The sequence below is a fragment of the Rhinolophus hipposideros genome (assembly GCF_964194185.1).
Source record: "Rhinolophus hipposideros genome assembly, chromosome: 23".
In the NCBI taxonomy this organism is placed as follows: domain Eukaryota; kingdom Metazoa; phylum Chordata; class Mammalia; order Chiroptera; family Rhinolophidae; genus Rhinolophus; species Rhinolophus hipposideros.
This window is the reverse complement of record NC_138069.1, coordinates 28,661,305-28,677,405: the sequence shown is the minus strand read 5'-3', so window position 1 is coordinate 28,677,405 and position 16,101 is coordinate 28,661,305. Positions and strand designations below refer to the sequence as shown.

General features: G+C 40.3%; 1 protein-coding gene across 1 annotated transcript; it reads right to left on the bottom strand.

Annotated features, from left to right (window-relative positions):
- Nucleotides 1-79: 79 nt before the first annotated feature.
- On the bottom strand, nucleotides 80-7,613 carry THG1L (tRNA-histidine guanylyltransferase 1 like). Its single transcript, XM_081035730.1, has 6 exons — nucleotides 7,398-7,613; nucleotides 6,380-6,556; nucleotides 5,452-5,621; nucleotides 4,586-4,674; nucleotides 3,297-3,404; nucleotides 80-2,243 (listed from the first exon to the last, which is right to left on the bottom strand). The coding sequence occupies exons 1-6, from the start codon at nucleotides 7,598-7,600 to the stop codon at nucleotides 2,082-2,084; spliced, it is 909 nt and encodes a 302-aa protein (XP_080891856.1). The 5' UTR covers nucleotides 7,601-7,613; the 3' UTR covers nucleotides 80-2,081.
- Nucleotides 7,614-16,101: the final 8,488 nt, after the last annotated feature.

Sequence of the window (16,101 nt, the reverse complement as noted above, 5' to 3'; positions counted from 1 at the left end):
GAAGGCCCCCTCTTACCCCAGCAGAGGTAAGATGTTTCCAGTCACCTACAGGCCACACAAATCACCACCTGCAACCAGTCCCCGAAACCACCAATTTATTCAATACTAACTGCTTTTGTGTAAAGGAAGCCCAAGAGAACACTGTTCTTCTAGACAGCAAGATGAAAATGAATATACAACTGTGCAATATACATTAGCATACATACAACAAACCATCAAGCACGGGGCTTCTAAGTAACTGCACTACAGGTTTGGTTACGGCATGATTGTGAAGCCAGGATGTTCCTTTGTTCAAGCCCCCTGCCCAAACAAAAAACAAAGCCGCAAACGCCTGGCAATTTAACAAGTACTCGTCCCCGTGTCTTATGACAAAATTGAGGGATAGCCTTTGTGATATTACACGGCATCTACAGAAAGCACGTCTTTGGATGCTTTTGTCTTGAAAATTTATACTTCAATGCCTTCATGTCTAATTTGACATAAAATGTTACACGTTTACTTACCACTTACATTTGCCCGTTAAGAGCTACATTATCTTACTGCCTCACTTGGCCTATCACAGTACACTTTGTTGCTCAAAATGTAGTATATCAATGACCACAGGCATCAGAAGCCTTTGGGGTTAAAAAATCAGATTACTGAACCCCAAATCTTTACGGGGGTAACATCAAGTCAGCACTTTACACAAACATTCCAAGTAAATTTTTGCATCCAGAAGTCTGCGTGTGTGTGAGAAAAATGAAAAACGAAGCCAAGGGAGTTGAAACCTTTATATTTTTTCCTCAGAGATTTTTATCAATTACGAAACAAGAGCCTCATCTCCTATTCTTGTAGAGAACAGGAAGGGAAAACATGGCATTAACAGATGGGGTATCAACTGGAGAACGATGAGACCAGCCATTGCCCTTTCAAAAACATTTTCTTCTTGGCCTGCAGTGCAACACCAGACACTGTGAGGTGGGCTGTCTCTTAATTCTTAACAGAGCCAAATAATCTTTTCCTCTAAAATATGAAACCGAGGACAAGAGGCAATGTGAGTTCTCTCACCACCTGTCCCCACTACTGCCCCCTTTCAGAGGCCAACAGCTTGACAACATAAAATGAAAGCTGTCGCTTTCTGCTCCTTACCCATCTCCACTGGCCCATCCTCAGGTGGAGCTATTATTAGGACTCCTCTGACACCTGACACCTGTGACCCCCAGGGGAGTGCTGACCCGCTGCTCTCCAATTCAAATGTCATTGTTCTAATTCTACAGAGGCTACAAGAGAATCTTTTTCAGTAAGTCCAATAGGTGACAAGGTGACTGAAGTATCTAGAGGACACGAGTGAGTTTCTCCCTCCTCACACGTTTTCTTTCTCTCATATATACAAATAATTCTTTCTTCTTATAAAGAGATAAGTGGCCTTGCAAACAATGACTCTGGCAAGATGACGATCATGCTGATAACTCCACAGACTCAATCTACGGAATGTTTACACAAGGACTTCCAAACTATTTATTTGTTCAGCCCAAGTTGCCAACTTGGAGACTGACACAAGGCTGAGTTGTCGCTGGAATTCCTGAATTCAAAAGACATCATGCAGGCATCAACCCATATTTACCTCCAGGTCTGCCAAAAACGAAAGCAAGTAGATAGGTGGGAAAGGTGACATTTTTTTCAAGGTCACTGAATATTCCAGTTAAGAATAGAGTTTGGGCAAGAATAGAGTTTGGGCTCATCTTCTATCACAGGTGAAAAGAGCTTGGCAGGTTTTTATAAGACTTATGCCACAACCTAAAAATGATTCATTCTGCAAAGTATGAAATAGTTCTTGCTTTATAAAAATAGTACCATGATTTTTAAAAAAATGCACTTCTATCGAAGGCACCATGTTCTAATACTGCATAAAAAGTGTCCCACTTAAAGCAGAACAAGATACCCCACCTCCATCCATCCCTTCCTTCCCCATTCCCCTCCCAACCAGAGGCATGTCACTCCTGGGACATTGTTCTGGGTGGCAGGGATGCCAGGGCCACCTAAGGCCAGAAGAATTGGAAGGCCTTGCATGGTTAAGCACGCCAGGATTGAAAAGCAAAGGGTCAGCTGTCTTCATCTAGGATCTCTGGATGTTCCTTCCAGAAAGCATCCCCGATGATATCACAGTGCAAGGGCACTGGCTTAGTCCTGGTTCGGGTCACTTCCATCTTTTTTCCTTCCATTTCTGCTGGCAGCTTAACTTCTTTTGTCATGACTTCATCCACCTACAGGTAAGTTAAAATATTAACATTGTTAACTGGAGAGTGGGTTTAGGAAGGGAAGGGGGGAGATAGGAGGGTGGTTTGCTTTTTTATTTTATACACTTCTGACATATATATGTTTATCAAGAGATACAGATACACACACATGTATATCTCAACATACATGAACTTCTTTACAATTAAAAAATACTTTAAAAATGTTATATTGCCATATTCTAAAATGACATTTAGGAACAAAGGAGGGATTTCATGTTCCTTATTAGCAGTAACTATAGAACTAATGGTATATTAGTTCTCCCACTTGCAGTAACAAGTACCCAAGTCTGTGCCAAACAACAAATGTGTTTTAAAAATACTAATAAAAGAGCTGAAGTTGCTAGTAGAATGACTCGCTCTCAAGGTTGCCCTTAAGACTTGAAAACATTCATTTCAGAAAAAAATTACTTTAGATGGGAGGAAATACATTTAGAGAAATTATGCTCAGGAGTTGATACGGAGAGAAAATATTGGTAGAATTAAGGACTTAGGTAAATGTACAGACTTATTACAGAATATTAAGGTAAGTATGAATGTCTGGGGAATCTCATAAACCTTCTGTAATTGTCAGAACGCTCAGATCAACATCTCTTAGGGCCTCCTATCACAGTTGTTATAGGACGGACCATTTAATGGTATTATCCAGTGTGGGAGAAAGTATTCTTTAAATGTTCAGTGAATGCAAAAATACTTTTATCTGCACTGCAACCCTTTATCAGGGTTTTATTTGATTTGGGGAGAGCTCATGACACAGAAAAGTAAGTGTACTAGTTCCAAAATTCTGCCATTCTACTTACAGGGGAGATTCCAGATCACAGAGTTCACTGAAAAACACAATGAGCCCTGACCAAAAAAAAAGGCATCAAAATAGTAATCTCTAGCATCTTGTTTCGGAAAGGATCTAATCTGTGTTAGCAACTGCAGTCACAGCGGCTTCCAGGTAGCAGGCAAGACACCCTCGGGATGAGCACAGGCTCATCCTTCCTGACCTCCAGTTTCCCCGGGACATAATAGCATTACCTTCTGCCATATCAACACAGTCCCTTTCCTATACATTAGTGGCTCATTGTTGTAGTTGATGTTGAATTCAGAAAACAAAATCTCATTCTTGTCTGCCGCAAGAGTTCCCTGAGGAAATAAAACAGATATAAAAAGCTTGTATGTCTTCTCTACCCACTACCATTCCACCCTAAACCTAAACTTCCATAAACAAATCACGAAGGAAAAGTGTTCTATCAAACATCTTTTGATACTAATGAATTTGCATTTTAAGAGTAGGTCAAAACTTATTTAGATGTGTAAATTCATAAAATTCTGTAGCAAACAATGGTTTCACAAGTCATGACTGTAATGGGGTGACAGGAATTAATACCGAGAACCTATTCTGTGCTAGATACGTTACATATATTTTATTTGAACCTCATAACCATCTCCATTTTAGAGATGATAGCCCTGAAGCCTAGAAAGTTAATATAAATTGTTCAAGGTTAAAGGTTGCTCTTATTCTTCTAAGAAGAACCAAATCCAAACTTGGCTCTTCCCAACTGGATAGACCTATTAGGATTCCCATTATTGTGATATGTAAATCTTCATCATTATTATTAATGACAACCATTTACTGAGGGAAGTACCAGGCACTGTACTAGGAGCTATTATAACACATCATCTCATTTCAGAGTTAGTCGTCCTACAAGGAACAGTTACCTAATAATAAAAGCCAGTGTTTAAGTACTTACAGTGTGCTTTGTACTATCCTACGTGTTTTATATACATCATGCCATTCAATTCTCACCATAAATCTATGAGGTAGGAACTATTACTTTCCACATTTTACCTATAAAGAACCAAGGCAGAGAGAATAAAACTGAACAGAAGCATGATCTGAGTACACTTATTTGAGTGCCAGAGCCCAGACTCCTAATACATTGCGATCATAAACCGGAGAAACTATAGGTGCCCAGCAGGCAGTGGCAATGAGGGAAAAGGACAGGTGGGATGACCCGCCAAAAAAGCACACGCCCTGTCTAAAGAGAGCAGCCAATATTCAGCTCCAGCCAAGAGTTACCACATGGGAATGCAAAGCCAATGTCACTGATTCCATTTTCCAGCTGAGAATATGCGGCTCAGGGAGAAGCACTAACTCACACAGTGTCACAGAGCAAGCAAAACAGCACAGCTGCTCTTAGGATGATTTTTATATCCTTTCAAAACAAAGCTGTAAAGAGAGCTTAAAGAGAATGCAAAATGCCATGGGAGAGCCTATAGCAAACTGTCCCCAGTTAAGTATTAATGCAGTAAGATCTTTATACCTGTAGTCTCTCTTGGGCTTGTACTGGTGTTAGTCCAGACTGTTGTACGAGTGCCCAAAAAACTGTATTATAAAGATTATTGATGTGACCTGTAAGGAGAATAAAGTAGTACTGTTTATACACACATAATCTTTATTCAGGATTCACACTTCAAAGAATACTAGAGCCCCACCTCTCTCCTCTTTAAAGAGATCTCAGAGACATTTAGAGACCTGCCCAACATCATACACAGGAAACATGGAGGGAAGTAGGCAAGCAGAAACAAACTTATTTCCTAACAGTTTTATTGTATCATTTGTTATGCTTTACACAAATCTGTTAAGTTGTGCATTAAGCTTAGGAATACTTTAAAAGTTACATGATTTACATTATTCCTACCTCTTTTCCAATTCTGGCAAAGTAAAGATACACCAAATGAGAAAAAGTCTCACAAACATTTCATCACAGTCATGTAAGGCAGGGGTCACAATTCAAATACCCACTCCGACCAGCACAAACATAAATGCATAAAGCGGAGTAAGTGACCCCGAAGGAACAACAGGGACCTGTGGCACACTGGCTTCTGTGTGTGTACATGCGTATGTATGAAAAGACAGCAGTCATGACACAGGTTCTGTCCAACACTAAGTGGAAATATAGACCTACTACTCCCAGATCTTCTGATTTAAAAAATAAACGAACAAAAAAGCTGGAAATAGGGAGTATTTACATGAAATCTCCCAATTTTTCATTTTCAACTAATTTTTAAAAAAACTGAAATATTGCATTCCAAACAAAGTATATGTGAGCCAAACCTGTACCAGATCACCACTTATACAGTATGGAATTGGTGGTTTAATTATATCTGTTTAATTCCCTTCACTTACAATCTGCTTGCCGCCAGCTGAGATAGTCTTTTAAGGTCTGGTTGTTAGGATACACCACAACTCTTCCATCAAAGCCTGGGGGATACAGGAGGGGCTGGTCCTTAAAGTAATGCTGCCAATAAAACACGTAGCTGGAGGCGAACTGGGAGGCCACATGAGTCATGAACTTACTTGCAAGTATAAGGCACATTGGGTGAAGAAAAGAGAAAACACATGATATTAATTCAACACCATGACAGAGCCTGTGGGTGCAACAGAGAGATTACACAAACTGCTCGGAATCCCAAGAGATAAAATGTGTTGGGCCAAGAAAAACTACTTTAATTTTCAGTTACATATTTGAAATGTAGCCTGCCTCTCCTTCTAGTCCTATAAGTAATTTACAAATACCACATTTTTCTCTGTATGTAATGTGAATTTATGGTTCAAGAGGTTTTGTGGGGTTTTTGGTCTTGGAAGGAGGGGAACCATTGTTCTAAAAACATAGCAATTTATTATGTCATTTGTTTCCTGTGAATTTCAAAATACTCAAATATTAGATTTGTCTATTTTGTACTGAAATACTGAAAACCTCCTTAATTAAAGGTTTACCCAATACTGCAACAATTGTATAGAATGTCACGGGCTAAAGCCAACCTATGAATCATTAATATTATACACCATGATTTATTTTTCTAGTCTTAATGTTTAATGTCAAATCAGTCTAGAAGCTAAGGTGACAGGGAACGGAGGGGAAGGAATCAGATAAAAAGGGATACGGAATGCTCAGATATCAAATGGAAGTGTAACAGTCCAAACAGGAATATACATACATTCTGCAGCTGCAAATACTGCAGATACCACCTGTGGTCTGCAAGTCTGTGTTTAAGATAAGCAGAAACCAGATGCTGGTAGGAAGTATTCTGAAGGAGCTAGGCCATGGAATTACCTGGCTCTTCTTTTAAACCAATTGCTTTTCCGCTTGAACACAAAGCTGTACTCATCACTCTGTCCATATGCAATCACAATATCCTCTAGTTCTTCCATTACAGTCTGAGCACATTTGGTCATTAGGTGGAGAGCACGGCTGTCATTAGGTTTTGCAAAGTTGTGCTTCTCAGAAAACCTTCATTAAGAGAAAAAGAGGAGGAAAAGGGGCATGAATGGAAGAGAGCTAGTCGTTAACACCACAGATCAAAGAGGAAGATACTGTAATAGTGTCATGAGTCCAAATATTCCACTAGCCACAAGCTAATCCATTTCTTCACGGTGCAGGTTTTTTGTTTTTTTTTTTTTTTTGCCCTGACCAACTTAGAAAAGGAGACATAACTGCTAAGCCTCAATTCCCTTTTCTGGGAAATGAGGAACAGAGTATTTACTTTGAATTGTGCTGAAGATTGAGGGAGGATAATGAAGGTAATTATGCCTGGCTCCTTAGAAGTGCTCAATAAATGTTAGTGACAATAATCATTAGTATTAAAGTAGCACCTCTAAAACACTGAATTTTCATCTTTCTGTTACACTTCTTTCTGCTGTTCTTTGTTTTTTTTCCTCCTAAATCCAGTCCACGTGGCCTGTTACTGACAACGAAATAAGAACATACTGTAAAGTGTTGCCCGCAGCAAGGCCTAAACAGGCCTCTGAACAGTCAGCACTCAAAGACATCTAACAAAATAGTGGGCAATTGCCTGAAGAGGTAAGTACTGTGCACGAGTGACGTTTTCCACCAGGTCCTTGCTCGCGGGTATCTCACGCCAGCTTTTCACCAGGGGAGCACCCTACCCTATTTAACTACCCTGACCAGCTTGCTTTCAAGTATTGCGCAACGAGCGCATAGAATGACGCTCAATGACGCGCGCTCATTGGCTGCCGCGTTACCCTGGTGACCATGAGGGGCCTACGACAGGAGATGCTGGGCTCCCCGGAAGCGCTGGCGCACCACGCGGCTAAAAGCCGTTCTCACTCACCTATGGAAATTTCTGCCGTCCAGCCGCACCACCACCCAGCAGTGGGCCAGGCAGGTGTCGTCAGCCTCGAAGTCCCGCACGTACTCGAACTTGCTCTTTGCCATGGTCGCCCCCAATTTCAGGCACCGTTTCAGAGTGACGGGAGTGGAGGCCAAGCAATCGTGAATCTTCACGTTGCAAGCAGCCCACATTCCCGCCCCCATGCCATCCCGGCGGAAGGGAAGAGACCAGAGAGCCGCCCCGGAAGTTCCTGTCTCTTCATGGCCGCTCTAGCTAACTGGAGGTCGGCGTCTGTCTCGCCTCTCCTTGTAGTCCTCTATCCATTTCCGGGCCTCGAAAGACAGTTCGTTTTCCTTTTGCTCCACTTAAGGTTGCTAGCTTTTCCTCTGTTCTACAACAAATCATTCTAACAAAAGTTTTTAAAATTTTTCTTCTAACTTCGAAGTTTTGTGATGTTTTTCTTTGCAAACAACATTTGTTAATTTGTTGTAGAAAATGTAAAATATTTAAAATACTCCGTATCTCCCCTCTCCATGCCAAAGTATTGGAGCTTCCTTCCAGTCTCTTTTCTCGTTGTATATTTATGTTTAAACAGGGAACACACAAAATTGGAATCATATACCTATAGAATTTTTAATATTTTTTCCACTCACCTTGAGTATTTTCAAATGTCTTTAAATATTCTAAACCGTGATTTAAAAAGAACGGATTAATTCCAACATATGGACATACTAAAATTAACTGATTCAAAATTTGTTGCTAGTAGATAATAGTAACAATAAAACCCTATTATTTGCATTATGGTTTATAAAGCTCTTGAGTTCATAACTGTTTTTATTCTCAACAAAATTATTCATACAATATAAAAAGATATATGGTAAAAAGTAAGTTTGCTAACTCCTAACTTCCTACCTTAGGCAATTACTGTTACCAGTTTCTTGTATATCCATCCAGGGAGACATATAGATATATAGATGATACAGATAAATATACAGATAGAGATGTAAAGATAGAGATAGAGAGAGATATAAATGATGTACGTGATGCCCTGTATCCCTGAAAATAAGACCTAGCCGCATCTTTTGGAGCAAAACTTAATATAAGACCCGGTCTTAATTTTTGCTCCAAAAGACGCATTAGAGCTGATTATCCCGCTAGGTCTTATTTTCGGGGAAACACAGTATAGATACAGATATATGGCAAAGCAATAGGATGTTACTTCTTCCCGCTCCATAGGTCCTTCTTCCACCACCTGCCTCCAGCCCCCACCCCACTCCCAGGACAAGTAATGGCAGGTGGGGAAGGAGAATGCCTTCAAGTGCAGACAAGAAGGGAGAACTGCTTCCTCAGATCCTGCTGCGGACCTGCTGAGTTTGCCTGGTGCTGCCACCGTAGGAAGGCACCAGGAGAGTCACTGGAAGATGCTGAGAGATGTCATCTCTCCTGCTCCCTTCAAGTTTGGGAGTGTATGTGAATGTAGAGATCACTGACTACATTACACTTGGAGGTTTCTGGAGCAGCCTAGGCCAGTAGATGAGAAGGAGCAGCCATGTGATGTGCTGAGGAAAGGATGGGCACATCTCACTGCAGTTCTCCCTAGCCTTTGAGGCCTGGAAAAAGTCATCATCACCATCAGTTCCATAAGAAGGAGCTCCGTGGTTAGAGGGGAAGGCAGGAGCTGGTAGCTACCTATGAGGTCACGGGGCAAGTGAAGTCACCCCTCCTGGAGGAGGTTGGGAGACAAAGCTGGAAGAGCCAAAGGGAGCTATGGCTGCTCCTCTTCAAAGATCCTAAAATGACCTAATGCTAAAAATGGCCCCGGGACAACCATACACCACGTCAAAGCAGGAAGAGAGAAGACTTCCCACCTCCAGGTTGAAGGCCAGTTATATATAAGGAGGCCTCTGCCTCTCCTACACCCCCGGCCAGACTTCAATGAGACAAGAATTAGCCTTGAAAAGAAGGGCTGATCCAGAGGACCTCAGATCCAGGCCATGCCTCCCACCTCCCTCCACAATGTTGGAGTGGCAGCAGCATGAAAGAGCAGACCCAGGGCCTCCCACTCCAAGCCCCTTCAGTAATGGGTCTGGCCTGTACTGGGGATGGGGAGGGGGGTTGTAATGATGCTTGTCACAAAGAGACAAACACTCTATGATTCTGGAAACTCAATGTGGTGCTTAGAGTAGTCAAATTCGTAGAGAAAGAAAGTGGAATGATAGTTATTAGGATAAGGGGAGTGGGCAAAGGGGAATTGTTTAAGGGTATAGAATTTAAGTTTTGTAAGATGAAAAGAGTTCTGCAGATTGGTTGCACAACAATATGAATATACTTTACACTGCTTAAAATGGTTAAGATGGTACATTTTACATTATATGTATTTTACCTCAATTAAAAATAATTTTAAAATCCCGTACACAACAGATATTTATGACCTAACTGAACACTGATGTCTATTTTTAAAAAATTTCTGTTACTAAAAAGATCACTTACTGAGGCTGACAAAAAGAAAAAAATTGCCTTTACTATGGAAGTCATATTTCAGTTTGTCTTCCCCGATGCTGACTCATTTCATTTGTACTAAGAGCTGCATTATGTAAATGAAATTCAGGGTGGAGGGGATAAGAAGAAGGAATAATTTATCTCTATAGTCTCCTTCCCTGCTCTAAACCACTCTAATCAAATTTCTGGCTGGAAGTAATGTACAGTACATGTTTCCAGGAACAGGCTGCCTTGTTCTGTCATGGTTTTGAAGTTGCGGTTTTTGCCTGCCCAGCATCTCTTTTTCTGTCTTCTGACAATGGCACCCCAACTGTCCTTTCCTCAACCTCAGACCATTTGGTTCAGGTGGGGATAACCCGATCTCACCTTTGCTCTGAGGTAAGCACATGACCAGAACCACTGTCGTGTCTCCCTGAATTACAGAAAGGCCCCCTCTCTGGCAGACGTGTCATGCATCAGGCGAAGGACTGGTAAGTGTGCTCTGCACTAGATTTCAGCGCCTGCTTGTCCTCTTTGCAGTGAACACAGCACAAATATTTGTGGTGGCCTCAGCAATAACCAAGACTTGACCAGCCAGGTTCAGAGATGCGCATCTGATCCAAGCCAGGCCAATGAGACCGGCTGGCACTCTGCTAGAATGACTGGGAAAACAGACTCTCTTCCTATTAGAATGACTACACTGGTGACCACGTTGTCTTCAAGAAGGAAGAGCATGCCCATAGGAATTAGGCCAATACAAAGGGAACAATCGGAGAGATGGAGAAAAATATTTCTGATGATCTTGAGCATCATGCCTGCAGCCAGTGCTTCTTCTAGACTCTTACAATTTCCATGAGGGCAGGGACCTTGCTTAATATTTTTCAAAGCTATATCCCCCATGCCTAGAACAATACCTGGCACATGGGAAGCAACCAATAAATATTTGTTGAGATATTATGCCAATAACTTCCTTTTTTATATATAAAATTGGGTTTTTGAAGTCTTAATTCATTGGGGTAAAAATAAATAATAACCTCATTTTCCCCAGTAAACTGCTCTCTCATGTTTTCTTTTCTTGCTGCTTAGCAATTCTGTTAAAGAATCTTGGCCAGATATCATAACTTCCAGGTTAGTAAAATGTGTTAGTATTGGTATTCAAATTTTGGTCAAGAGCACTGTGCTCCCCCAATGCAGGCAACTTTCTCCCTCTCAGTCCTATTCCTGTATCAATTCAGGGTAGGAAGGTGATTGATAGACAGAGCAGGTATGGTTCTGGCTTTTTCTAACAAGCCTTTCAGGAAGGTAGCTGGCCCCAAACTAGTAGGGGCTCTTTGAACTTAGAAATGGGCTACTTCACATCTTATGTTCTCAGTTCTGGACCTCTGGTATAATTTCAGAGCAACAAGTGGGAAAAATCCCACTTAACATCTTGTTTATAGGTTTAAGTTGGATCAAAATGCAATTCACATAGATGAGATGAACTTGAAAAAAAATAGGATGACATTTGGCATAAATTCAGGAATGTGCGTAATATATGCAAAGTAGATTGAGGGACATGTGAAGACCCACAAAGACAGAGAAAGTAGGGAGTGGTAAAAAACTATAAGACACAAAATGAAACTTGAAGATATTAAGTACAAGGTAAGGACTTTGGCCTTGATCTAGCTGATGGTATTTTAGAAAAATTAATCTGGCTATGGTGTGAAGGGTAAATGAGAGTGAAGAAAACCCAGAGGCAGCTAGCCAACTGAGAATCTACTTCAATATTTTAGATATGCGGTACTGATTAAAAAGACGAGATAGATGAAGAAAAGAAAAACAAAGAATTTGGTATCTATAAAATGTTTTGAGGTCCTAAATCATCACAAAGAGCTTTAACCCTTTTTAGAAAAAGCAAGGCATTGCTCTATCTTGAATGAATATAAATATTATTATCGATACAGGAACAGATTTATGTTCAATGAAGTACAAATTCCCCCACATAACTAACTACGAATTATTTATAGGGCTGCATATTGAGTGCCTCATAATAATTTGGCCCTGAATGGACCATAAATTGGTAGCAAAATTGATACAGGCAGATCTATTTTTATTTAATTTTTCCAGTGCCTGGAGTGGTTTACTGAAAAGAATTTGAAATCTTCATGCCCATATAAAAGTGAAACCTGAAATGTGAACTGACTTTCTATTTAGCTTATATAGTTATTCATTCCTCAGCAATGGAAATTAAAGGTAAAAGGAAATCTAGTAATTTTTGAGTAATTTGCTTGGGAAGTATTATTTCCTAATCCAAGTCCAAAGACCATAGCAGAAATCAATTTTTAAAAACCAACAAAACAATTGAGAAAATCAGGGAAATTGATAGTTGGTTCCTTGAAAAGATCCATGGAATTGATAAAACTTTAGTAAAATAACCAAGATGAAGAAGAAAAGATACAAATTACCAAAATTTGGAATGAAAAGAGGAAAACGTTTTGAACCCTACAGAAATTAAAAGGATTGTAAAGGAATATTATGAACAATCTTGTGTCAACAATTTGACAACTTTGTTAAAATGGGCAAATTCGTAGACAGAAATGATCAACTTGATTCAGGAAGAAATATAAAATTTGAATAGACCTATGTCAAATAAAGAAATTAGTTAACTGAGATATTTAAAAATCTTCCTACAAAGGAAAGTCCACACCCAGATGACTTTCTTTACTGGCGAATCCTATCAACATTTAAGGAATTATAGTACCAATCAAACACAAACCCTTTCAAAAATAGAAGAGAAGGGAACATTTTCTAGCTCATTTTACCCTGATACCAAAGCTGCAGACAAAGATATCACAAGAAACTAAAGACCAATACCCTTCATGAATATAAATGCTAAAATTCTTTATCAAAATAGCAATTGGATCCAGTAATTTATAGAAAGGATTATGCATTATGACCAAGTGGAGTTTATCCAGGAATGCAGATTAGTTTAACATCTGAATATCAATTAATGTATTGCACATATTAATAGAATAAAGCAGGAGTCAGCAAACTACAGCCCATAGGCCAAATTTGGAATACCTTTTGTTTTTGTAAAAAAAGTTTTATTGAAACACAATCATGCCCATTCATTTACATGTTGTCTATAATTGCTTTCATGCTACAATAGAGCATGAAATGGAGTTGATTGTTTGCAACAGAGATCATATAGCTCACAAAACCAAAACATATTTACCATATGGCCCTTTCTGGATAATGTTGCTGACCCCTGGAACAAAGGAGAAAGCCATATGATCATCTCAATAGATGTAGAAAAAGCATTTGGTAATATCCAACAAACATTCAGGATTAAGCTCTCCACAAACAAGGAATAGAAGAAAACGTCTTTAATTTGATAAATGGCAGCTACATAAAACCTACACCTAACATCAAGCTTAAAGATGAAAGACAATGCTTGCCGCCTAACACTGGGTACAAAGCAAGGATGTCCACTCTCACCACTTCTGTTCAACATAGAAATGGAGCTTCCATGCAGTGCAATAAGGCAAAAAAATATGAATATAAAATCAATATACAACTAACTAGAGATGAAGTTAAGAAAACAATTACACTCACAACAGCATCAAAAATATTCAGAAATAAATTTAACAAAAGAAGTGCAGAACTGTTCACTGGAAATTACACAACATTGTCAATTAAAAGACAATGTCCTGAAACTGGATTGAGTGATGGTTATATAACTTTATAAATGTATTTAAACTCACTGAATTTTACTTTTAATTATATACTTACAATAAAGCTGTTTTGTTTTTTTTAAAAAAAATGATTGCTTTTCTGCTGAAAACAGATTCCCTGTACACTGTTTACATTGCTGTCACAGAGAATTATCATGTCACTTTTTTAAAATTACTAATTCTGATTGGAATATGAACTAGACTTGCACAAAATCAACACTAACTTGATTTATTTTTCTGCGTTTCATCAGCCTTTATGTCTGTACGTGGCTCTTTCGGTTAAACCCAAGTTCAGAAGTTCTCAAAGTGTGGTTCAGGGACTGACTCAGAGATCTGCTAGGTTAATACAATTTGCAGAATAATTCTAAGACAATATTTGCCTTTTTCACTTCATTCTCTCATGAGTGTACAGTGAAGCTTTCTAGAGTCTATACAGCACATCAATTCGACAACAGAGTAAATGCAGAAAAAGACATGAGAATACAACTGTTTGTTTTGTTTTGTTTTGTTTTGGTTTAAATTAAGCCAGACATTGGTTCACAATGCCACCCTTCTAATTTGGGGGAAAATATTGTTTTATCATGAAAATGTGTCATGTTAACATGTAATGGATTTAGTATTGATATTTTAAATGAATTGATAACAAAACATTGTTTAATGTCTGTTTTTATTTATAACATGGCAAATATTAATAGATACAGCCACATAAATAAAACATCACAATTCTTTGTGATCTTCAATCATTTCTGTGGGCATAAAAGGTTCCTGAGATAGGAAACTTTGAGAACCACTGCCCTTATATACTTACTTACCTAATATAAGAACTGTTTGCCACATTTGACAACAGGGATTAGAAAGAGAATTGGGGCAGGTCTTCTCTGAGAGATAACTTGTCTTGGTTAAAAAAAAATCATCTGCATCAAGATAAATCTATGGCTTTTAGTTAGGACGTCCTTTAGAAATATAGCAAATGTTAACACAAGATTTCTTTTTCTTGGTGACATTTAATGGAAATACACACAGTCCTTGTAAAAGAAGAGGCACAGGCACGGAAAGGACTTGGAGCAGAGCCTAGCATAACAGCAAGCCCTTAGAATAAGTAGTGATTATTACTATTTCATCATTAGACTGTGGCAGTCCTTATTCACTTGACCAGTATTTGTTGAATGTCTCTATGGTCAGCACTGGGGATTCAGTGGTGAGCAAAACACACACAGCCTGCCCTCGTAGAGTGGATAGTCAAGTGAGGGAGACAGTAGAATAGTGTGACATTACATATGTACATAAATTACGAATTGTGGTAAGAGCTTTAAAAGAAGTGATGGAGGTATGGCTACATAAAGGAGATTTGATCTGATTTTCGGTCAGACAGTACTTCTCCGAGGAAGTGCTAGCTGAGCTGCAATTTTGAAAAATGAGCTGACGGAGGTAAGGAGACCCAAGGGAGGACAAGCATTGGTGGCATATCCAAAGGCCTTTGAGGTAGGAGAAAGAATGATGAGCAGCCGGTGTGGCTGGACCGCACAGGGCCAGGGCTCGAGCAGTGAATAGCAGTAGTACTGGAGTCCAAGCTATTTGGAGCTCTATAGGCTTTAACAAGTACTCTAGGCCTTTGTCAGGTGGCCAATGGGGAGCCAAGATTTAGGAGCCTGAGCTGTGATAGGACTAGATTTGTATTTTGGGGAGGTCCCTGGCAGCTAGCGTGTAAGGGACAAGAGTGAAAAGCAGAGAGTCTACGTGCAGGGCTCCAGCAGTACCCAGGCAAAAGATGACGGAAGCTGGAACAAAGCGATGGCGGAGGAAAGGAAAAGTGGATGAATGTCAGATGTATTTTACAAGTGGGGCCCACAGGGCTAGTGATGAATGTAAAGTTTAACTAACACAGGAATCACACAGAGTCAAATTCCCTTTCCAGCAAGGGAATCAACTAACTAATGGGATTATTGAGAAGTCACAGAATTCCCCCTTTTCCAGTGATGCTCGGGGCCTACTGTGTATTCTGTCAACGCAAACAAACCACGCGTACAAGGCTCGATTACTCAGCCCGCGCAGGGGACTCACGTGACTTTGTCTCTCGGAGCTCAGTGGCGTGGAACCGCACAGTTTCCTGGGCAACGCCATTGTCGGGCACTCTGGGCGGGGGAGGGGGTAACTAAGGACAACGGCCCGAAGAGAATTCCGGAAGAGAGGGAGAGTCAGGGAAGGGAAAATGGGCAGCACGTGCCGCAGCTCTGGCCAACGCGGCTCATTCGAGGGCTCTGCACGAGGCCAGAGCAGGGGGTGGGAGGAGCCGGAGAACGCACCTACGATTGGCAGGCCGGGGGCACTGGGACGCTTGTGATTGGGCGAGGCCACGACGGAGGGCTGCTTTTTGAACCGCGTAGGGTTCTGGGTAGCAAAAGGCTTGGAAGGGTCTTAACCGAAAGGGGGAGGAGGAAAGTCACCAACAAACGGCTGAGCTCACAATCCTGACCAGGAGCGGGCCAGGGTGGCCCCCTCCCCCCCAGCCCCCC

Coding starts and splice junctions, on each gene's coding strand:
- THG1L (XM_081035730.1), bottom strand. CDS start 7,600: ATGGGGGCGGGAATGTGGGCTGCTTGCAACGTGAAGATTCACGATTGC. Junction 6,557..7,397: donor GACGGCAGAAATTTCCATAG/GTGAGTGAGAAC, acceptor CTCTTAATGAAG/GTTTTCTGAGAAGCACAACT. Junction 3,405..4,585: donor AAGCCCAAGAGAGACTACAG/GTATAAAGATCT, acceptor TTATTTCCTCAG/GGAACTCTTGCGGCAGACAA.